A 24,550-nucleotide genomic window follows, 5' to 3' on the forward strand; every position below is an offset into this window, starting at 1 on the left:
CCATCTATTTGACTGAAAAGAAGAGTTACAGCCTCATACAACGCCCGGCTTCTGAATGTAGCTTATGAAATATGAAAGTTATGATGAACATGACAAAGTGTGCTGTGGAACCATACATGGGTACATATTTTTTCCCTGTTTTGGTCTTAAAGTTTCCATAAAGGAGCCACACCATGCATTTGACTGCAGTTGCGCTTAATCTGGTTTCTCTATTTTTGCTAATTATGTCACAATTAAATGTTTCACATCATCCAACTAATATAAGATAAAGACCAAAGTAAATACAGCTTTGAAATGATCACTTCTTTTATTGAAGATATAGATTTATTCAAAACCTTTATCACCCATACGAAAAAGTAACTGTCCACCCAAACCTAATAACTGGTTGTGCCACCCTTGGCAGAAACAACCGCATGTGCAATAACTTGAGATGAGTCTTTTACATCATTTTGGAGGAATTTTGTTCTGCTGTTCTTTGCAGAATTCTTTTATATTCAGCTTCTTTATGTTTGAGCATGAACTGCCCGTTTTTGCCCACAGCATCTCAGTGGGATTCAGGCCAAGATTTTGACTCAGCCACTCCAAAACTTTGTTTCTGTTGAGCCATTTAAAGGTGGATTTGTGCGCTTTGGATCATTACTCTGCTGCATAAGCCAGCTGCACTCGCGATTTAGGTCACAAATTGACGCGTGGACCATCTCCTTCAGGATTTTCTGATAGAGAGCAGAAGTCATGGTTCCATCAATTATGACAAACCGTTCAGGTACTGCAGAAGCAAAGCAGCCCCAGAACATCACACTGACACCAGGTTTGACTGTTGGGGTGATGTTCTTACTGTGGAATGCAGAGTTAGTTTTATGTAATGGCAACCACGCCTTTGAAAACGTTCCACGTTTGACTCATCAGTCCACACAATATTATCCCAAAAGTCTTGGTAGTCATCTAGATGGTTTTTTTTTTAATGTGAGATGAGCCTTTGTTCTTTTTGGTCAGCAGTGGTTTGTGCCTTGCAACTATCTCATGGATGCCATTTTTGTGTCTTTCTTACTGTGGAATCATGTACACTGACCTTAACTGAGGCAACTGAGGGCTGCAGTTCTTCAGATGTTCCTTCTGGTCACAAAACACGTTGTGGAGTCGTTGATGTGCTGGCCACTCCTGGATAGATTCACCATTGTTCTAGGTTCGCTGGAGTCCCAGAGCCTTAATGGCTTTGCATCCCTGTCCAGACTGGTAGATTTCAAAGACTTTGTTTGGCATCTGTATTTATATCTCTTTAGAATGTAGCATCACATGTTTTTTGAGACCTTCTAGTCTGCTTCACATTGCCTGACAGGTTCTATTAAAATGTTTAGATTCCACACTTCTGGCAGTAATCATGCTTAGGTGAGGCTTGTGAAATCAAACCTAATAGACAATTGAATTTGGTTAACTGGTTGATTTAGCAGCTAAGGGTCAATTGCTTTTTCACATAGGGCCAATTAGGGCTGAACATCATTTTTTTTTCTTCAATAAATGAAATCATCATGTAAAAAACATCATTTTGTTTGTTTACTTTGGTTATTGTTGTCTAACATTAAAAGTAGCTTGATGATCTGAAACATTTGAGTGCGACTGGGAAGAGGCAAATACTTTTTGACAGCACTGCATGCTAAGTACAATAGTACTTTTATGGTATTGTACTTTTATTTTAATAATTATTCTGTTAAAGAGACCACTTACATTTTCCTGATTGGAATATAATGTACTATAAAAGTGCTGATTGCATATTTATAACTTATATATTACTAAGGAGGCTTAATAACATACTGATTCTGCCTGTGAAGTAATGCGGTATCATCAGCTTTGACCTTTTATGTATCATTCATTACAATGCATCTTATAAATGTGTGCAGGATTCCACCGATTCGTTAAGATTTCTCACCTCGGATGATTACTATGTACCTATATTAATGTCTCCTATTCCAAGTCTATGGGTCAGCAGCTGAGTGTGGTCTAATTATAACGCATGGTAGATCAGCTACTCCTCCCAGTGCTTTAATCTCCTTGTCTCTCTGCCGCCCATGTTGTTGCCATCAGTCGTCAAGGACAACAGGCTCCCATGGCAACAAGTCTCCAGGAGCAGTGGCCTTAACGAGCAAATTAGTTTAGAGCCATTATGACATCATCCTCCTCCTTCACAATGTCCTTCCTTCACACTCCCCCCATCTTTCTCTGACCCAGAGGCAGGCCACGCAGTCCAGCAGAGTGGACGAGTGCAACACAACCATACAGAGTGAATCCGCAGAGAGGGTCAATATTAGTTTTTGAAATTAAGAAATTGGTGCGGTATAAATGTTTAAAATTCCTGGTCACTTTACTTTCCTGGTCACCCTCTGTCCACATATGAACTGATGAGCAGAAACAGCTCATTTTAAAGTCACTGGGCCTCATTCACCACTATCTTCCTATATTTTTTTAAGTGCATTCTTAAAGATCCTAAGAAAAAGTCTAGGTCAGATTAAAGACATGTGCTTAAATTGCAGAACTGTTCACACCTTTCTGCTCTTGAGTGTGTGCAGATTCTGTTCTTATCCAAGAACAAACCTCCAGAAAGACACCAGTTAATGTCAGAATCTTTGTGAAAACGGCATGTGGGTTTTAAGAAGAAATTTGCTGCTGTTGGAACTAAACCTTCTATATGCAAAATGGTATTTTTATAGGAGAAGGAAAAACCTACTTCACTTTTAATGTAAGTCAATAGAAAAAGATGTTTTTCCAAGTCATTCTGAGCCATTTCTTTTGGTTCCTTCTTCATGAAATTTACACGATATAAAGGGAAACAGGTATTTTCAAATTATGTCAAAAACTGAAAAACGACAAGATGGAGATATGTGGTTTTCTTCCGACAGCAGCGCATTTCTTCTTAAGAATGGTTGATGAATGAGGCCCCATGTTTTTGTGATGTCACAAAACATAGATACATATACAGTGGCATCCAAAAGTCTGAGACCACTTTTGCTCATTTTTCCCATTTTATTTTCAAATTTAATACAAATATTTATATTTTTTCAAATCACATTATGAACTTATCAGTGTAAGTGAAAAGTAAAAACGACTTTTTTTTTTACTAGAAAATTTAACATGAATTTCAATTACTTCATAATTAATTGGTATGCCTTTTTCTTTGAAGTGTGCACTCAAGCTGGCACAGACTATACAAGTTTGTGCCTGTGATCAGTAGATCAATTTCACAAGCTTCAAAGTAAGAGATCAGACAAAAAATAAATAAATAAAAACCTTTTTGGTACAAAGACCTCAATATGTCATAACTTTGCTTAAATTTGAATAGTGACAAATGGCAAAAGCATAATCTGGAATATTTGTTTTTTATTTTAGCACTCATAGAATTCCCCCCCCCAAAATGCTATTTTGAGATTTTCAGTGTGATCTCAGGCTTTCGAAGCCTGCTGTATATCTGCCTATTATGCTTATATACATTTAGCTCTGCCCATTAAGGCTGAAGTTTTAAGCTGTGTTTCAGATGGAACTGCTTATTGAATATGGCACAATACAGGCCATCAGAACAAAGCTTGTTTACATAAAATAGTCTTAAAGGCACAATAACTACAGCAGTTTCATTCTAAAGGTTAATAAGGGGCTGAATATATTCATCTACCAGATTATTTTTGGTAAACAAAAGTAAACAAATGTCATTAATTGACCTTAATTACAAGAAACAAATAAGATATGGCCCCTATAAAATAGTAAATTAGCTTAGGCTGTGTGCTGAATTCATATATCAAATAACAAAGCGACTAAGAAGCAAAATAGGATACAGTGTTTATTCTGGTGCGTCTAGGTTACATAACTTGGCAGATGCAAAATTAACTCAAATAATGGTAATAATTGGTAATAAAGAAGGCTGTCTGTCCGCAGCAAAGACAAACCTCTGTAATAATCACTTTTTTTTTTAAATCAAGGTACAACACATTTCTAATATTTTAATGTTCAATTTTAATGTCTCCCCCATAAAATGATTACATCCACACCCCAAAAAAACACACTCAAGTGAAGGTAACCCAGGGCAGGGGCAGATGTTAAACTTGTAAGTGAAATTCACAACAAAAGTTATCCATTGATTAGAACGCTCCTTAGAGAGGAGTTTAATACATGGAAACAATTCTGTTACAAGATTAATAACCACTAGAAACATGACATTCATTATACAATAAAAAAAAAAAGTTTTGCACAAAACATCCAAAAACTCAAAAAGAAAAAACAGACTGGGGGGTGGGAGAGGGGGTTCAAATGAAGAGGCAGAAATAAAGCCTTTCACCTTCTCAAAATTCAAAATCACAAAAATCACAAAAGCTGTGGCAAATGGGACTTAAAATTACATAAATCAACAGAGTTAAGATATATATTTTTGTTGGCTTTACTGTATTTTTAAATATAGATTTATATATACGTATTTAAGAATATACCGCAAAAATCACAACTGATCCCAGACGAAACAAAGCTGCACAATAAACCGTTATTCATGATGAGTAAAGGCACACAGAACAGACAGGCTGCACACAGACTTGGCTGAAGCTATCTTACAGGGTTTTGCAGTGCTTTTCAAGGAAAAACAGCCCATTCTCTGCTCGACTAAACCAACATCCTGTTCAGCACCTGCCAAACTGCCACTAGATGGCACCATGCTGGATGTATATTTAGGCAACAGCAGCAAAGGGTCAATGCACCAAAGAGCAAGTCCAGTAAGAGGGGAACATGGTGCTCAAGCCTTAAAGATAAAGACAGCTTAAAAATCTGTCTCTTTCCCATCATGTTATCTCCCAATGCTACCTGATAAGATTCCCATTCCAACAGTTCATCAATAAGTGCTGTTTTCCTCTTTAGGTGGCGCAAAGTTACTGCGTCTCGTTCATTTACTGCCAAAGCCTAGTTCATCATCGTCTCCTGATGCAACCATGTAATCGCTCACTGTAAGCAAGAAAGCACAGCGTTGATTGGCGTTTAGTAAAATGGGAGGTTGGTTGTGTTTTCCTGTAGTGAACACCTACATGGCTAGAGGCTGTCGACTTCAAACTGTCCTCTTTTACAACTTAACCTGACATCAAGATTCTTCCGGCTGAGTTTGTTGTTGTTTTTTTTTTCTTTTCTTTTAAAAATCTCCAAAATAGTTCATTGTATGCTAAAAGGAACCTGGCTTGAAAAACATGTGCATTCAAAATGTACAAGCGAATTGAGGAAAGAAGAAGGAATAAACACTATTAAAGGAGAGAAAAGTAGCATCTTATACTATATAGTAAATGTGGGAACAAGAAAGGTTGGATATAACAAAAAACCTGAGAGTCCCAATGCGGAATCCCCAGCAGTGTGGCACTTCCATTTTCTTTGTATAGAAAGCTTTTTTAACAGTCATGCAAGGACACAGTCTTATTGATAGAAGGCAAGAGAAACAGAGGGGAGGGGGGACACAATGGAAGAAGAGAAAGCGAGAGAGCGACAAAGATATACCAGAAAAAGAGAGAACAACAAGGAGGCACTGTACTTTAGGTCGCAAGTGTTTCAGTAATAACATTTTACATGGCCAGATGAAGCCACTAATTAACCTTGAAAAGTTTGACACCTCACACCCCCCACCCCCCATCCCAGCCCTCCCCAAAAGCCCTGTGTGCTTCTTTTCCATCAGAAGCACTTGATTCAGAGCTGACCTCCACCCTGGAACTTTCCCCTGACCAGCACTCTATAGGCAGCTAAGGCAATGCCCTGCCTTAGAAGTCTATTACTATTAACAATATGGACACATATGGTACACATTTCTCCAAGGTGCCAAAATAACCTCAAAAGCAGTCATTTCTTTGGTGCTTGAGTTCATGAGATTTGTTTTTCTACCAATCTAGATCGACATGACTGAGGATTTTACAATGCTGTGTTAATCTAATCTAATCTAATTTTTTAGGCAAGTCAATGCTATAATGCAGTACAAGTTGCCTTTCGATAGCCCGGACACAGCTAGAATTGTGCATCATGCAGAAACTTCTACAACACGCTAAGCAACAGTAATACATTAAGAAAAGAAATAAAAACATTTTCAGCTCTTTTCGAGGAGCACGTGGCGTGTACCTGTTAACGTATATGAGTACAGGCTTGTAGAGTTTGGTAGAGAAGTTAATTAAAAGCCTAAAAAAAATGGCACCTTGGCAAATTGAGACGTGTGCGCTTTGAGCAAATTCGAGACGCACCCTATGAATAAATGTGTGTCCACTGCATATATGCAACGGTAACGGAGGTTAGAGCCCTCAGTCTCTCCCTGCTTTAGGTTTGGCCTCAAAGGGACTTAAGAAATGGCTTTACAGACGCTTTACAGAAAAGCAGTTTCATAGGAGTAAGATTGACATGAAGCTTAGAACAGAAGAAAGCACAGCAGTTACACAACCACAGACTTTTACTGAAGCATAAGACAAAACGTGACCAGGGCCGAGGGTTTGTCTGAAGCAAAAACCCTCTGTGATCCTCTGGTCCGCCTGCACTCTATCCTCTTCCTCCTCCTCATGTACACAACCCTCTTTTTAAACTCAAATCTTACAAGATACAAGGGGGAAGAATAATGAGCATGAGCATGAGGAAGGAGGGGGTTAACAAGGATAAATTCCATCTCCGGATGGTAGTTTAGGGGTTGAAAAGGAGGTGATGATTCTGATAACTGACTGTAGTTCTGGGGTTCAGCAAGAACAGGATGATGATGATGATGATGAAGACTGAGAAGAGACAGAAGCGCCAGCACGATCAAGTCCAGAGCCACATCTAGAAAAGGCAGGAAATGAGATAAGCCCCTGAGATAAGCCACTGTAATTAACATACTATTAATTCAGTCAATGTTCATATTAGGCATTTTAAATTTCCTTTCAGACATTTATTTTCTGAGCTTGAAATTTTTCAAATTAATCAAACCATATGGGTGAGAAGTCAATTTAAATTTCTTACACTACTAAATTCACATAGGACTACTGACATTTAACAACTGACTGATAAAATACTGAAGTGATGTAAAGTTAGAAACAGGTACTGTTAGATGTAAAAAAAAATGTAATAAATGTAAAATGTAAAGAATTTAAAGCCTCATCACATATTTAGGATTTATCCTTAAATCCAGCCCACAAGTATTTTTTTATCAGTTTTTTTCTGCAGCTAAATATTTACTGCAATTTTCGGACTATCGAGCGCACCTGAATACAAGCCACACCCACTAACTTTGAAAAGAAAAGAAAAAATTGTACACATACAGGTTGCACTTGTCTATAAGCCGCAGGTGTCCACATTGTAACATGAGATATTTACACAGAAAGATTTTTAAACTTTTAATTAAATACGTACTGTAAATGCTTTTTTCCGAACAGTGCCTGTAACACGGCTGGTTAAAAAAATAAAGCAACTCAGAACACAAGTGAAATGCGTTCTTCTCTCATGGCCAGTTGTTTTCAAGGCGTGACAGGCGATTCACCTTTTTTGTTAACAGTCCTAGTGAGAGGCAGGTCAAACATCAAAGGTACTTCATCCATATTTATGATGTTGTCTGGTCCAATGGAATTCTTGGCTATCCTTGTTTGAGTGAATTTGCGGATGTTTATAACATTTTCCTCATAGTCGGGAGGGAGTTGCTGACACAGAGTCGTCCGTACCCTGATGGACAGGCCTTCTCATCTCATAAATCTGAGACACCACGATGGTCCACCTCTAAATGGCCTTTAACTTGAAAGCTGTATCATATGCAGCATATGTGTGTTTTCCATGATGAGGGTGTGTGCATGAAGCGCAAAATGACTGATCTGAAGAATTTAGTGTGAGTGCGTTTGATTTCATTCGAACAGTTTCATTGGTCCACTGTGACCTGTTCGGTAATTTCATTGGCCTTATGTGACGAGGCTAAATGTTTTGGCGGCATGAAGCTCGTTAACCCGTAAAAAAACAAATTAGCCACATCACTGTTTAAGCCACAGTGTTAAAAGCGTGTGCAAAAAAGTAGCGGCTTATAGTCCGGAAATTACGGTACTTACTGGTAGATCTGCACCAGACTCTGGCTACATAAGCTATATAAAATAATTTTAGACTGTTGCTGGACCATTAAAATGAAAACCTGATGCACCATGAATGATGCACACTGAGCAGACATAACTTAGCTATTATTGTCATATCACATCAATATTTGGATATTTCTGCCTCTGTGGATCCATTTATGACATAGCAGTAGATACAGCATTTACATACAGTTAGAAATAGCAATGAATAGAATCATCAAATGAATCCACTGAGAATGTCAAATTAATCTCCCTACTTTGCCTATATTTCACTTACAATAGCTTCATTCGATTTTAGCATGAACATTAATGCTACACTCTTTTAAAAAAACGGTTCTTCAAGGGTCCTTTCATAAAGAAAATAGTGCTATATAAATCCATCAACCCTCTACATGATTAAAGTTTAATAAAAGAACCATCTAAAGCACATTCTCCATCAATTTGGAGAACTCTTTCACGAAACATTTAATTATGCAAAGGGTTCTTTCAGTGTTCATGGTTTTATATAGAACCATTTTTTTTACTAAAGAACCTTTGAAGAACCATCTGTATCACAATAAGAGTAATAATATTACTCATAATTCTACAATTTAATGCAAGTTTTCTTGATTTAATTGAACACAGTAGTAGTAGTAGTACTAGTATTTATGGTGTATGGTGACATAAGAATTGCTAATAATTACTGACTACGATGACAACAGTAAGCTCTTTCTAATACCTTATCACGCTATGTTTAGTTATTGGACATGACTGGGTTAACAACACCATCCAAACAAAGTGAAAAAATGAATCTCTTAAACCGCAGGCTTATTATTCAGTTATAAATCTTAAGCTTCATCACTCAGTATCTACTGTAAATTATTCAGTGAGAGCTATAACTAATATGTACATTTTGCAATTATGAAAGTAAAAAATTGTATTGCAGGCACCATACAGGCTTTTGGATTTTAAGGGGTTGAATGTTTAAGACAGTGCTTGGCTATGAGGTAACTGGGTACAATTTTCTTAGTGTAATTGTGCTGTAAATGTGTCTGATGTACTGTACCTGTAGTAGGTTATGCTCTGTAGCCTGGCTGGAAACGTGCAGTTTCTTCAAAGATCAGCTCCTTTAGAGTCTCTTTGGGCAGGTCATCCAGCTCCATGTCAAATTTAAATGGAGCCTCAGCAACCGGCTGGTCAACAAACACAACAATTAAGCAATTAATAACACACTTTTCAATAGTCACAAAACACTAACAAACAGACAAAACATTCGTCATAGGTCATGCTGGTCATTAGTGATTGATGCTGTCTGCATTGTACCATGTCAAGATAACAGGAGCTGTTTGTGGACAAAAGCTTTATTAATATCCACAGTGGTCAGAATGTGGTTTTGGAATTTAGATCAAGTCTAAACACCATTTGATCATCTTTTGGCTGCTTCTTGCCAGAGCTGAGCTCACCTCATCAGTGGGGTCATAGTACTGCTCCAGGTAAGGGTGAGCCAGGGCCTCCTCTACCTCAATCCTCTTATGGGGGTTAAAGGTCAACATCTTATCCAACAGGTCCAAGGCTGCAGGCCAACAAGAACAGGGTCAAAAACAGTCCATGTAAAAACAAGATGAAATGTATTACTGTACTTCATTACACTTGATCTGTTAATTGAGTTTTTTAAATTTGTCATGGGTATGAAGGATATGAGGTGCAGTACTGTGCAAAAGTCTTAAGCTCATTATTTAAAATCATTATCTAGGCAGAGTGTTTTAACTTGTGAAAACATCATATATCAGAGTGTGAATTAAAAAAACACAGTAAAAGGTAACAAGAATTTAGTTTTTCCTAAAAGTAGCTGTCTTGTGAGATGTAGATGATCTTGTAGATTTCTCCTCAGAGCTCACAGCCACAGTAAAGATCAGTTGAATTCTATCACTAGCATACTTCATTTAAATACTGATTAGTCAAACCAGGTATTGCATGAGAACTACAATTAAAGTTGGGCTGCCTTGAGGAAGGTTATGAAATGGTTAAACACACTGACAAACAGCTCTCTACTTATTGCATTACTATTGTATGTATTCATTGTAATACTAGTATCTTTCTAGGCAAATATATGGCTGTTGTCCAAATAAATAGCTTTTTAAATCTCATTTTCTCAGGTGCCTAAAACTTTTGCACAGTACTGTGTATTTTTCCATTTTCTCCTATTCTTATCCTTTTCATATGGAGGATGTCAATAGCCACGTTTGCAGGCAGCCTAATAATACGTTAATAATTCTAATAGCTCAATCGGAATAGAATACGTCCATGTACACACCTCAATCGAAATGATCTAGTCCGATTGAGGCCAATTGGAATTCAACTTCTACCCGACAGAATGAGGTGGGTAACCCTGTAAACAATCCGTTAAATAGAAGAATAACAGCTGTGTAAACGCCTGGGTGTCCAGTTTATGTGTCTCAGAACATGACATCTTCCTCTCGCCGCTTCCTTATTAAGGACATGAGGGTACATTTTTCGGAGTCAGACATATTTTAAAGCAATTAAAATCGCATGTGCCAACTGAAAATCCGTCTCACTCTCGCTGGACACTGATGTTCGCCGTCATGATAACATTTACTGCAAGTGGTTCTCTGCGCATGTGCGTTATTTTGGATTGGATTACTTACAGTCAGATTGTATTTAATCACATTGGCAGAAATCTTTGCATGTAAACACAGCAAATGAGTAGCATCTCAGGAACAACACACTAAAAAGCCCAGGTGAATCCTGAGAAAGCCTGGTTGAGAAACATTCTCCTGGTTTTCAGGCTCTATCCAGCAGCTGTGTTCCTGATGCATGTAAGGCATGCCTTAACAAACAGCGGCTCTGAAATATTAAACCTGAAAAAATGCACCTCCCCCTTGTTTGGGCACGTCCATCAGAGAGGTGGAGGTGAACACTTGCCTTTAGGGTCGGCATTAGGGAAGAGGCGGTTCCAGGGCACTTTGCAGCGCAGCGGCAGAGACAGCAGGTAATTCCTGGCCTTAATGTTAATGATGCAGTTCAGATCCTCCTGTGAGGGCGAGCCAAGGATTCCTAACAGGAGGAGGAGATGGAGAAAAGAAAAAAGGATCAAAATAAACAAATGAGAGAACAGTAAGTGAAGGAGAAAAAGTATAAGGGAAAACATGGACGGGGGGCAGACATAGAAGAAGAAAGACGTTAGAGAGACAAATGGAGGGGAAACCAGCAGAAAGATGTGCTATTATTGCATCACTTGACTGACAGCCCAGCCAACATAAAATTAGCTAGAGCTTCTCCATTCTATTTCCTGAGATTCAGAGCTTTGTTGCATAACTTTTTTAAAGATTTCCTCAGAGAACACACAAAAAAAAAAAAAAAAAAAAAAAAAAAAAAAAAAAAAAAATATAACACCTCCATCTAACACTGCAGTTAGTCACAACTACTTGTGTTAAAACCAGAAGCACACAATACAAAATGTGCACCCACAAACACATTCTCCTACATGTTTTAGTGGAAGCGTATGTCTAAAGTACGGGCCATCCAATATATATCCTTTGGCTGATAAAATTGGCCAACAAGTTTAAACAAATTTCTTGGTGCTGGTAACATACTGCAAAAATTACAGATATTTATAAGTAGTTTGATTAATTATACAATTAATAGATATTTCTCAAAAACTGTATTTCATTCTGGGGTGCCTAAATCAAAGTATTAACTCTGCAGCAGGATAAAGGCCAAAGAGGCAAAAGAACTAACAACTTTAGCTTTTATGTTTTCATATGTTGCCAGTAAATATTGTAAGACTGTATTCTTTGAATACTCCAATGGTTTCTTTACATACAACGCAAACTGCCTTCAAATAGATTTTTCACACAACTGGTCTTCAAATCCCCTTTTGTCCATGTACCACTGCCTGTTATGCTCCTTACAGTTTGTAACTGCTCACTTATTTTTTTTTTCTTTAAGCATGTAAGACTCCACTTTACCACAAAAAGTACTTAAAATAAGAATTCAAGGAAACATAAGGTAAGAATAAAAAAATAGAGAATAACATTCTCTTTTTGGAGCCTTCTGTGGGGCCAATCCAAATGTCCTTGTGGGCCAATATTTCTCATTTAAATGGTTTCATTGTTTTTATATCTGCCTTTATAAAGGCTACTAAACTAGGAGTTGCAGCTTCTTTCTGTTATGACAACAGAATGGGCTAATCTAGAAAACATGAACACAAAACATGCTTAAAATAAGAGGAGGAAAACAAGAAACTAACAAAAAAATGTATCCAAATGTATCCAAACCCAACCTTCAGCAAGAGGATAGTATGTTTTAACACAAAATGTTTTAAAGATAACTGGTGAAAAACAACATAAGAGATAATAAACCAACAGACTGGAGCCCAATATTTGATGACATTAGACGCTATTATTGGTTATCAATCAGGCTCTAGTCTATAGCAGACTACTGTCATGCAAGACACAATCATCAATGTTATCTGCTATGAGAGACCATTTATAACACAGGAGCAGGCATGAGATTTTCAAGCACAGCACTCGGGCCATTTCCCAGGATCAGGGGCTGTTAGGGAGAGATGGCACTACAATGGCCCATTTTACACATGTAATGACACACCCAGACAAGCAGAATGAGGAAATGAGGTGGTTATCAACAGGGAAACATCTGCTCCTTAAGGTCATTCAAAACCAGGGCTTGCACAGGGTGTTTGTGTGACAGCAACAGTAGCTATAGTACATGGTTCTACACAAAGGATCTGATAAATATTGAATGCAGGCCACTACCATCAGTGTAACTATAATCTGCCAATTATTTTTGACAAGATGCGAGCCTTGAAGTTAATGAACAAAAAATTGTGAATTTAAAGATTCACAAAAACCATAAAAACTACTAAACTATAACTAACTACTGGTAAAATAGGATACAAATGAAAGTGTCCAAGCTCTGCTTCTTACTCTAAAAGAGATTACTAAACGGAACAGAACCAGGCCAAATTCCCTTACTGTGGCCCATAAACCTACTGTTCGATTCTACTCTGTACCATAATGCATCATTGTACCACTGTGCATATGTCCATATTATCCCACAATATATGGTAAATAATAGTTGACATCAATTGACATAGGTCCTATTTTCTTTAGAAGATTAACCGTATGTGGAAATGAACATCTAAGAACAAAACACTTCAGATTAAAATAAATAAATAAATAAAATTCGTACAGAACGGTTTTCAATATTTTATGCTGAAATGTTGGAATGAAACTGCCTGTAAACAAAATGAGTGGGCTCCATAACTCTACAATCAAACATTCAGGAAAAATGAGAAAAGGTAGCACAAAGTACTCTCAAACTTTTCATCGTAACATCCAGCAGCACCGTCTGAACATATAATGCTGTTTTTCGGTCATAAGAGCACATAGAAAAATCTTAAAAAGTAACAAACAAACAAAAATAAATAAATAAATAAATGGAAGTCTTATCATGGAAAAACAGGAATCAAATTGTCCACTTTTATTTGTGGTCTACACTAATGTAGAATGGTTCCTGATTTCCAAAGCTGCCAGCGGGAGTGTTTGCCATTTTCTCTGCTCTTCTTGCTAGTCTCTTACCTTTTTTTTTTTAATTCTGAAGTAGTTGTTGCATACTGCAATTAATTACATCCCCCAACTCTTGGAGGTTACTTTTTTCCTTTCACTGGATTCCCGGGACACCTCGAAAAAACTCGAAAAGCCGAAAAGCGGCCCAAGTATCAATATGGCAGACCACGAGCTGCCACTTTGCTCCAAGTGCAGAATGTTCAGCTCTGCCTCTTTCACAATCACCAGTGACAGAAGCATTATTAGCTTGTACAGTTGGAAATGTTCATCCGGAAATTAGAAAAGAGCAGGGCTAGCCAGCAGGGCTCAGACTCACTGTTGGAAGCTCCGGCTGCCTCAGGGACAGTTCGCACGACCATCACCTTTGGCAGCAGAGCCCTCACAGTGGGGCAAATGGGTAGTGCCGGCCGCATAGTCGCAAAGCTAAAGCAAATGCTAAAGCTTCCCCATGCAAGTGCCACTCCTCTCCCATTCACATGTCCAACAGTTTTGCCCCACTCAGCGAGACACCCCCTTAGACATCTTTTGAAAGGGTTCTGGTTATAGGTGATTCTTTTTCATGGCACGTAAAAACAGTTTCTCCTTTAGGGGCACCAGCAACGTCAGCAATTAGCTGAATACTGGGAGCCAGGGCCCTGGACATTTGAGGGAAACTGAAGCTGCTAACTAGCCGTACATATTCAAGGATAATCATTCATGTACTGTAGGTACTAATGATGTTTGTCTGCTGCAGTCAGAAATAACATAACATTAAAGAGGTGCACAAATTAGCCCAGGAGACGTCCAATGCCGTAATATGCTCTGGTCCCATTCCAGTTTGACGTGGTGCCGAAATCTATAGCAGGACATGGTCACTGAACTGCTGGTTGTCCAAGTGGTGCTCAGAAAACAACGTGGACGTCGTAGATAATTGGTCTACTTTTAAGGGCCTAGTCGGAGTCGGGGCGGTATTCACCCCTCGCAGGTGGGTGCTCTCATGTCCTGTAGCAGAGCATGTATTCTCTCAGATGGCCATCAGCATAGGAGAGTCAGTCATGGACAAACCAGTGCCAAGGGCAGGCAGCAGACAAATAGGCTAAAATCAACCATCTGCCAGCTGCCTTGAGAGTCTACCTAGTTTCCACACAATTGAGACTGTGTCTGTTCCCTGAATCAACTGCCATTTATCAAGTTTAATAATGCTCTTGAATGAAGAAATAATCGTCTGAGATTTTAATACCCACTTTGACAAACCACAGGATCCACTAAGTAAGTTTGTATCTATCGTAAACTCGATTGGTTTCACTCTTGAAGAGGCCCACACATTACTGCAGCAACACTCTTGACTTCATTTAGACCTTTGGTGTAAACTTACTATTTAGCCATTCTCCCTCAGAGCACAGGAGTCTCAGATCATTACCTAATCTCATAGGAAATCCACTTTAGTCATTAATACATGTTCACTGCCATGCTATCCCGTTAAGCGCACTATAAGATCTTTTACAGCTGGTAGCTTAATCAGAAACCTCCCAGACCTTTCACCTTCTATCAGCTGCTCATCCATACCTACTGCATTACATTTTATGATTGAGTGCTTAGAGGATACTTTGTGTTCTACTCTAGATTATGTGGCTCCACTAAAAAAGTAAAAAGAATAAGGTCAAAGACAAAAGCTTGTGCCATGGCACAATAATCATCATCAAGCTTTAAACAGACTGTCAGACAACTGGAGTGTAAAAGGCACCTGACTAAACTCGAAATATTTTTCAAAGACTGTGGCAACTAGATTTTTCCAAATAAGTTTCTATTTCCATAGGAATCCCGAAGACGAAAAAAAATTCACTCTGGATTTAGCCTCATAGTACAGACACAGCACTAGCGAAAACTGTAAACAAGCTCTCATTATTCTCCGGCCAAGGGGTATCTTAGCTGGTTCTGCTTGATCTTAGAGTGGATCTTAGTAGATAGGCTAAAAACCTTAACAGGAATAACAGGAACAGTTATTTTCCTGGTTCACACGTTCTTTTATTGATTGCCACAAGTTTGTCAATGTAAAGAGTAAAGTATCTGTTCTTACAAAAGTAAAGATATGATGTTCCACTGATGTTACGCCGGTGACACTGTTGTATACACCGACAAAACCAGATGATAAACATCAACCTAAGATTGAGGACAGTGTAAAAAAACAAAAGGCTGGATGTTGAGTAACTTCCTCCTACTCAACTCAGACAAAACAGAGGTTCTTCTTCTTGGTCCAAAAGCTGCTAGACACCAACTGTCTAATTTAACGGTGAATAGTTTCTCAGTTGCATCAGGTACATCTGTAAAAGATCTTGGTGCCACGATTGATCCTGATCTGTCCTTCGATGCACACATAACCAATATTACTAAAATTGCTTTCATGCATCTCCACAATGCATTATCTCTACAGGACGCAGAAAAGCTAGCTCATGCATTTATAACCTCAAGGCTGGATTACTGTAATGCCCACTTTCTGGATGTTCCAGTAAAAGCATCAACAAGCTTCAGTTAGTCCAGAACGTTGCAAACAAGAGGCCTTACAAGAACTACAAAGTGACCATATCAGCCCAGTTTTATAAACCTACAATGGTTGGCAGTTAAACTCTGCGTTGAGTATAAAATTCTTTTACAGACATATAAAGCTCTAAATGGACTTGTCACTCAGTACCACAATGTGCTGGCTTACTATTAGTACCTAGAATAAAGTTACATAAGAGGGACGAGCCTTCTCATACAAAGCCCCCCAGCTTTGGAATAACCTTCTCTTCAGTGTTTGAGACTTTAAGTCTAGGCTAAAACATGTGTTTTGTCAAGCCTTTGGTAATTAGATTTTCCCCATTAGATAAAAGGTGCAGATCTGGGGGTTCATGTATTATGGCAAACTGGGAGAGCTGGTGCAGTCACGCTTGCTCAAGTTTGTTGACGGTGGAGCAGAGGAGTGCCGACCTGTCAGGGAGCCCTCATGTCTTTGTTACCTTCTGGCTCTCCCGTTTAGATAGAGCGCAGCAGGGCTAGCTTTTATAGCCTGTTACACAGTATACTGTTATCAGTCTTTTAACAAAACTAACTGCCTGTATGATTTTTTTTTGCTGCGCTGAATAACCCTTCCCATCCTTTGTCGTCTGATGCTATTGCTTCAATTGCTTCACCTGCCCTGACTGGGTGAACACTGCTTGCCCGCCTTCTGGTTTGACCAGCATGGAGCTTCTCGCTGTGCAATGCTGTGCAAACCTCAACTTGCATGAACTGACCATCCTGATAATCCTAATGCTGCACAGACTCAAACTATTTAAATCATAGCCACTGCTTTACCTGCTTTTCCCCTTTTCTGTATTTTAATATTTTACACTTCTTCTCTGTTCATTTTGCTCATGTTATAGTTTTGCTATTCTGTGTCAACCACAGGAAGACAGGTTCCCCTTTTGAGTCTGGGTCATTCTCAAGGTTTCTTTACTTGCTCTTAGGAGGTTTTCCTTGCCACTGGCTTGCTCATGGGGGCTTGTACCTGGATTTTTCTGTAAAGCTGCTTTGGGACAATGCCTGTTGTATAAAGCACTATATAAATTAACTTTGACTTCACTTTACGTATTGTTGAAATATTGCAAAATGTTTCTAACCTGCTTTTGAGTTAAACTTCCAGGGAATGGGTTTGCCTTGTCTTTAGCCAAAATACTTCCAAATGTGATCTCTCCTTTATCCATGGCTTGCCAGCAGCATAGCGAAAAAGCTGTACACTTGCAAAAATCGTGAAAGCACAACGATTTACATATTTATTTTAAAAAATAGAGCAGCGATTGGTCAAAAATGTGAGCCCTTGCAAATACTGCCCAGGTTGAACATTGATTTGGGATCAAAAATGACTATAGAGGTTGTCTACAGTAGCTCTCTTACACTCATAAACCATTATTACTCAAAATGTGTCAAGTGGAATTCAAACAATCATCGACCCACCCATTGAAATTCACTTTTCTTTGGTGTAACCATCCTGACCGGATGGTAAAAAACAGAAGTCACAGGCCAGAACTGTTTCTTTAACGGACAGCAAGCACTCAATCAAGAGCATCACAGACAGGAAGCCGCATGGTAAGGCAAAGCACTAGGTGAACAAGAAGCTCGACCAGTGAGACCAAAACAACTGCTAGCTGACATGCTTCTACTATCTTCACAGGAAACGACGATTCAGCTTTTCTGCTGATAAACATCAAACGCTGATCTGGCTCCTGCTGTGTGTATCTGACCTTGAGGTATCTCCTTTCAGACCTAGGGCAGATATCCTGCGCACTGCTGAATTTTCATCTTCCACTTCTTCTTACATGAATTATCACAAATAAAACCTATATGAATATAAGTAACTTAAATTATACAAGATGCCCACAAACACAGTAGTGTCACATCAAAAAGGGCTACTAAAAAACTATGAGTATGATTTTTTTTATTCCGTGTTGAAAAATCAGAACACACATCTGGTTCAAATGAGTAAAATGCCATAATGAACTGACATCCCATCAGAGTGTAATTTAAGCAGTTACTGTTCACAGTTTGGTGTATAAAAGCTCTTTGTATTTGGTCTAAATCTGTGTTTTTTAATGATACATGTTACTGTTTATTGTTGTAGTAGGACACAGCAAAGCACATTGTGAATTGTACATTCAAACTTTTGCATATGACTGTATCAGTACAACAAAAGCAAACGTGGAGCTCATCAACAAAGTAACATAACATGCAAGAATTTCAGGAAACCCTTCTTGAACTGGTTTGGAGAGTCATTTTATAAGTCAACAGCTAAAAAACCTACCTAAAATGTGGTTCAGCTGGTCCAGGTAGTGTTTTCCAGGAAAAATGGGTCTGTTTGAGAGCATCTCCGCCAGAATACATCCAACTGACCAGATGTCAATAGACTTGGTATAACCCTGTGAGAGACGAATTTCAACTATTTAGGTTCTTTGTTTACAAACAAAGCAAAATACACTAGTTTTGTGCAATAATACAAAATATGCCCTCCAACTTCCAATGAAATTCAAATGCTTAAAAATTTTTAACTGAACCATGTTGGGGAACATGCCTTTGATGACTATGACTCACAGTTCTTGTAATTGTAAGCAAGAAGAGAAGTATAAAATAAGTAAAATTTTGCCAGGATAAATTGCAGCCCCAGGATCTGTGTGTTTCACTCTGTCACTTTCGCAACGTGCCATATTTTAGGATTCAAACTAATCCAAAAGGCTCATTTTTAGTGAGCTAAAAATTTTGGTACTTGCTTTTCACATAAAGCACAACTTTTATACCCTTCCATAAAAGATCAACTCCTTGTATCTGACAACACAGAGACTTGTGACTAAACGTCCCAGAAAGTTTAGTGCGGGGCTAAACGATTTAGGGAAATTTTCTAATTGTGATTTTTCTGATCAATGTTGTACATATGACTACAGTTTAAAAGTGATTATTTTCTATAAATATAGCTACATTTTCAGGTTCAGGATTAGTTTTCCTGGAGTTTAATATACAGTTTAATACACTGGAACGGATAAAATGAATGGCTTCTCTTAAAAACCATAAGTAAAATTAGTAAAAAATACCCTGCACTGCACTAATCCCAGATAAATGGGACTAATTATGCTCTCTTTGTAATGAAACATGGTGTTGGTCAGTGCTCTTCAAGTAAAAATGTCATATTGCCCACCACTAGCTATAAGAACGTACATCATCCCTATTTTTAAAGCATCTTACCTTTGAGTTGAGCATGATCTCTGGTGCACGGTACCAGCGTGTGGCTACATACTCTGTGAGGAACCCGGTGTGGTCATGGTCCGGGTCTGCTACACGGGCGAGCCCAAAATCACAGATCTACAAACAAAAACAGGTTGGGGAAAAAAATGATTAAGTATTTATGCAGGTAGCACTTTACAACATCCCCAGTAATACAAGACAATGGATTGTGAGCTTAGAAACCATACTCTTTAAATCAGCAGGTTACTCAGGTTGTCTCAAGTGCTTAAGAAACAAGCATTAAAAGGGCCCATATACTACATATTTCTTGTATTTTATTTTTTCCTTCTCAAGTCCACTTTTCAACATTTCTGCACGACCATTTTCCATCCCCTCTTTCTCTCTTAATACTAAACAAGCTGTTTTGGTGACTGAACCTTTAAGACTGGTATGTAAATGAGCTCTGTTTTGATTCGCTGCCCTGTATTGTGCCTCATTCAAAAAGTAGCCTGGCCTAACTCACTTCTTATAACTTTATCGTGAGTGGGCAGGGCAAAACTGAACAGATGGATATAAGTCTTCTTTTCCATATGTGGACTGTTTGGATTTAAGAGTAAACATGTTGAAACTTTAGCAGTGTTTACCTACTACACTCAACATTTCCACATGAAAACAAAGTGAGAAAAGATGGTTTTCACATGATATGAACCGATTAATAAAACAACAGAATATGACAGAGAGAGTAAATCTTAACACTATTTTAAATATACATTTTTAATAATTAACCACCAAAAAAGCACTTTCCACAGCTTAGAGTAAAGCAGCCATTGCCATTAATTAGCAACTGGTGGACAGTTGATAACAGCATGTTTTTCACCACTTGCATCACATGTAGGACAATCAGACTGTGTGGTTGGAACTGACTTTGTACAAGACATGGTGTGTGCATTAATGTATCTTGCGCACCTTGAGGTCGCAGGTGGTGTTAAGCAGCAGGTTAGAGGGCTTCAGGTCTCTGTGGAGGACGTTGGCTGAGTGGATGTACTTCAGCCCGCGCAGGATCTGGTACAGAAAGTAGCAGATGTGGTCGTTGCTTAGGTGCTGTGTCTTCAGCAGCTTGTACAGGTCGGTCTCCATCAGGTCCTGTACAATGTAGCTGGAGCAAGCTTGTGTCAAGGATATGTTGTTATTGTTTTTAGTCTTATTTAACTTGTTTTAACTTTTAAAAACATGCAGATTTGAAGCAGTCTAAAACCAAAATCAAGATGTACTCAGTGGTAGGCCCCAGTGTTATGCTATTTATAGAGACTGCGGATACCGATACACTGAAACCTTGAGTATCGGCCGATATTGATCCAATAATTTTATAGTACTTTAAAAGAAAAATTATCTATGAAAAATATAAATTAGCTATTTTTAATGGAAGAACTTAAAATGAGCATCTAAAAGTAACCATAATTTACACAAAAAGAAGAAAAAAAAAAGACATAGCAAACAACACGACAACACAACTTCATTCTTTTTCCTCCCTCCAACACCCAATCCAGCATTTTCTGCTTATTTCAGCCTGATATCAATGGCGATAGGCCATCTGCCATCATGATAAACACAATGCAGCACAATATTCCATATTTTTAGGTTTTGATAAGTTGGATGCCCAAGCAAAACAGTACAGCATAAATTCTGTCAAAAACATAAAAACAAAAAATACAACATTTTCCATACAGCTTACCACTACGTGCATTTAAACAGCACCACTTTTGCTCTCTCGGCCTCCCAGCATCATCAGGACTCAAACTTCTGACCTCCTGATTACATGCAAAAGCTTATACAGCTGCGTTCCATGTTAATCTCTTTTTAATGATACATGCAGTTGGTCAGTGTTCTTTAAGTATCAAATCATATCTACGTTATGCTTTAAAAAAAAAAAAAAAAAAAAAGGCTCATCACAAAGTAATTTAAATTATGACACACATATATTATATTGCCCATCCTTATTAGCTCTCTTTCCTTAGCCTACAAAAATCAAGACACAATTTGATTCTTGTAGGTTAAAAAATGGATTCAGGCTTCTATAACCTCACATTTCGAAAGAATCTGCCCACCATTCTCACAAAATGCACTGGGACTGCTTTCATGGCAGTTCTACACACAATCCATGCCATTTCAGCTGCCATCCCACACTCTGGATATGTGCATTCAGCCAAAAAAACCCCAACGCTGAGCTGTTGAGGAAGGGGGAGGAACTCCTAGTGCTGTTCGAGGCCGCTTCTGCCTGTGCATGAAGCTCGAGAGGCACTGACGATACAGAACTGAAGAGGCTGCCAGTGACCCCGCTGAACGCCTACTGACTATTGATTTTTGAGCTAAAATTAACTCTTTACTATGGTGCCCGCTGCCTACTCATCTACTATGCTGTGTACAAGACAGAGAACTGGGTTTCAGAGCCAAACGTCAGACTCTTTTGAACCCAAACATTCAGACATTGATTGAAAAAGACAAGGTTGCATAAAATGATGAATTCTCTCTGTAATCAGGCAGGTTTTGAGCGCTTAGATAGAAACAACAGAGAATCTGATTAGGAGGGCTCTTTTGAGTGCATGTATATGGACATTTGAGGAGACAAATCAGTGTTGATGACCATCAGTGTTGAGCTATGATATCGAAGGGGACCTCATCTTCAAGAACTAGAACAACAGGCAGCCAAATCATCAGATCGGTCAATGATTAAACTTCATAAAATAATTACTTAAAAAAGGCAGCAAAAAAAAAGTATCAGTTAAGAGGTCATCATTATGCACAAACTAAAACAGAAGAAATTTTACTGTATTATTAGCATGTCTTATCTAAATTCTGTGGCTGCATGATAATATATGTTAATACATGATAATACATGTTGAGCTGAAGGCACTTCAACACAGTATCTGTATCATCATTAAAAATACTGATATAATTTCTGACTTGCATGCGCTCCACTAAATGATACTGCATGCATCTCAGGACGTGGAGCTTAACTGAAGCAAGTGAGGTGCTAGTGATTATATTTTTAACGTTTGAGACGTCACTAGTGGGGGGGGGGGGGGGGGGGGTTCAAAATGTGCAAACTCTATAATCGCATAACTTGTGCTGTGTACACCTTTTGGCTTGTTCTGGAGAGAAAGAAGACCAGCAAAAACAAAAAACAAACAAACAAACAAACAAACAAACAAACAAAAAAAAAACATGTGTTTCCTGAACTCAGCCTGGCATTAAAAGGATACACATCTTTCATCTGGTCGATGGAGGGCGCACGGATGATGTCATTGATTCCAATGATGTTCTCATGTTTGAAGCGGAGCAGGATCTTAATCTCGCGGAGAGTGCGCTGGCAGTAGGTCTGATGTTCAAACGGACTGATCTTCTTTATGGCCACACGCACTTTATTATCCCGATCGTATGCTGAGCTGGAGGGACGATGAGAAAGAAAGACAAAATCAGTCAGGGTGTAAATGATGATTTCATAGCGATTCAACTGTGATTCTGATTCTTCAGGAAACAGTTCAATGACAACTTGTGTGAAAACACTCAAATGTGTGCTGAATACAAACAACTTACTAATGCATATTTATTTAAAATAATCAATTAAATAACTGATTATTTTGGCCAGACATGAGTGCTTTCTATAATGAATATTACTGCAAAAATGATGCACTGGAATCACCATTTTCAGATTAATGCATGCAGGACACACCCCTAAAACTTAGTTATTGATGTGGAACCACCATTAATCCTGTCATAATCATGTTCCAGAAATGAGAACCTGATATTTTAAAAGATTAAGAGGAACAGACATTTAACACATTCATATTTTAAGGTATGATGTTTAGTCATTCTGAGTAGGGACACACAATATGGACAAAATATTATACTGCAATGATCTTTAAAAACATTGGTGAATGGTTAAAGATTGGTCAGTATTACTTTGACTAGACGTACACAACATTTTGCAGATATAACCCAAAGCAATCGTCAATTGTAGTAGCTGGAAAAAGTGTCTACAGAAAAATAAGAGGATTAATGACAGAAGGAGAAAGATTTTCAGTTTTGCACAACTGATAAAAATGGGTTAACAATTTAGTATTCTTACAATATTTTGAACAAATTAAAATGTAGAAAAACAATCACTTTAATTACGTTGTTGCACAATTTTCGTAACAACATTACAGCTGGAAGGGAGATGCAGTGCTGGAGTGATTTGTTGATTGGTGCCGATTATTTGGTGTTCAAACAATGCAACTGCATTAGATAGCATAACACATGATGAATTGTTATAACCCTACGAAATACTGATTTCATTTTATGAAGGAATCAAAGAGTACGCACTCTTTTGTGACTGAAAAAAACAGAGAATCTGAAAGTAAACATTCTTTTTATATCCTCAACTACAGCACACATAGTTGACCACAGGATGGGGCAGGACGAGTGTTTAGCGTTCTTCTGTGCCTGATGAGGCCCTTGAGACACTCTGCAGAACTGCAGGCTGATGTGCTGAGAAACAGTAGGCAGCGTCAGTAGGCCTCAGAAGCCACAGAGGAAACATGTACAGCCTCCTCCTCTTTGCCAAACCACCAGAAGAGCTGTGTTACACAAGCGAGGAACTTGGAGAATTCTCTACTAAATTAAAAAGAATAATATTACTAAAAAGAACAACAACAATAATAATAATAATAAAACTGCTTCTGTGAAAATTTGTAGTCAACCAATGAATCAAATGGCCACTAATGCTGGCTGAAACAAAAGCTGTAGATTCATCTGTATCAGCAAAAGTCCCAATAATATTTCAGGACTTGTTTCAGACCAGTCAGTAAGCGCTGCAATGTTAAACAATAGCTGGTGTCTTAGTTACATTATTATGTGCTGTTAATCCATATCTATAATAATTTGAACATACTAAATTATACTGACTGAAATCACAGTCCATCTGAATTTACAGCTCTTTAAAAAGAGTTTTTATTATAGTCTGAACCTCACAGCAGACTTCAGTAAAGCCTAAATACTTCAGATTATGTTGCCATAGAGACTCAAATTGACAGTAAACTAGAAGAGAAGCATAAAAACACCCAATCACAGCTGACCTTCAGCTCAGTCTCCTCTTTCAGCAGTCTTCGTTTATCTTACTCTCTCTCTCCTGTCTCGCTTACAAATACCTCC

The 24,550-nt window shown here is 38.3% G+C and overlaps 1 protein-coding gene across 1 annotated transcript in view; it reads right to left on the bottom strand.

The window, feature by feature from the left end:
- Window positions 1-6,418: 6,418 nt before the first annotated feature.
- mapk1 (mitogen-activated protein kinase 1) overlaps window positions 6,419-24,550 on the bottom strand; it is a 32,467-nt gene continuing 14,335 nt past the window's right edge. Inside the window, exons 2-9 of the mRNA XM_017705082.2 lie at window positions 22,621-22,803; window positions 20,327-20,516; window positions 19,382-19,498; window positions 18,450-18,564; window positions 10,989-11,120; window positions 9,509-9,618; window positions 9,112-9,238; window positions 6,419-6,795 (exon numbers count right to left, since the gene is read on the bottom strand). Of these exons, the coding sequence (XP_017560571.1) occupies window positions 9,122-9,238; window positions 9,509-9,618; window positions 10,989-11,120; window positions 18,450-18,564; window positions 19,382-19,498; window positions 20,327-20,516; window positions 22,621-22,803 (964 nt within the window). The 3' untranslated portion in view covers window positions 6,419-6,795; window positions 9,112-9,121. The remainder of the gene's footprint in view (window positions 6,796-9,111; window positions 9,239-9,508; window positions 9,619-10,988; window positions 11,121-18,449; window positions 18,565-19,381; window positions 19,499-20,326; window positions 20,517-22,620; window positions 22,804-24,550) is intronic.

This window comes from Pygocentrus nattereri, chromosome 20 (genome assembly GCF_015220715.1).
Source record: "Pygocentrus nattereri isolate fPygNat1 chromosome 20, fPygNat1.pri, whole genome shotgun sequence".
Taxonomy (NCBI): Eukaryota; Metazoa; Chordata; class Actinopteri; order Characiformes; family Serrasalmidae; genus Pygocentrus; species Pygocentrus nattereri.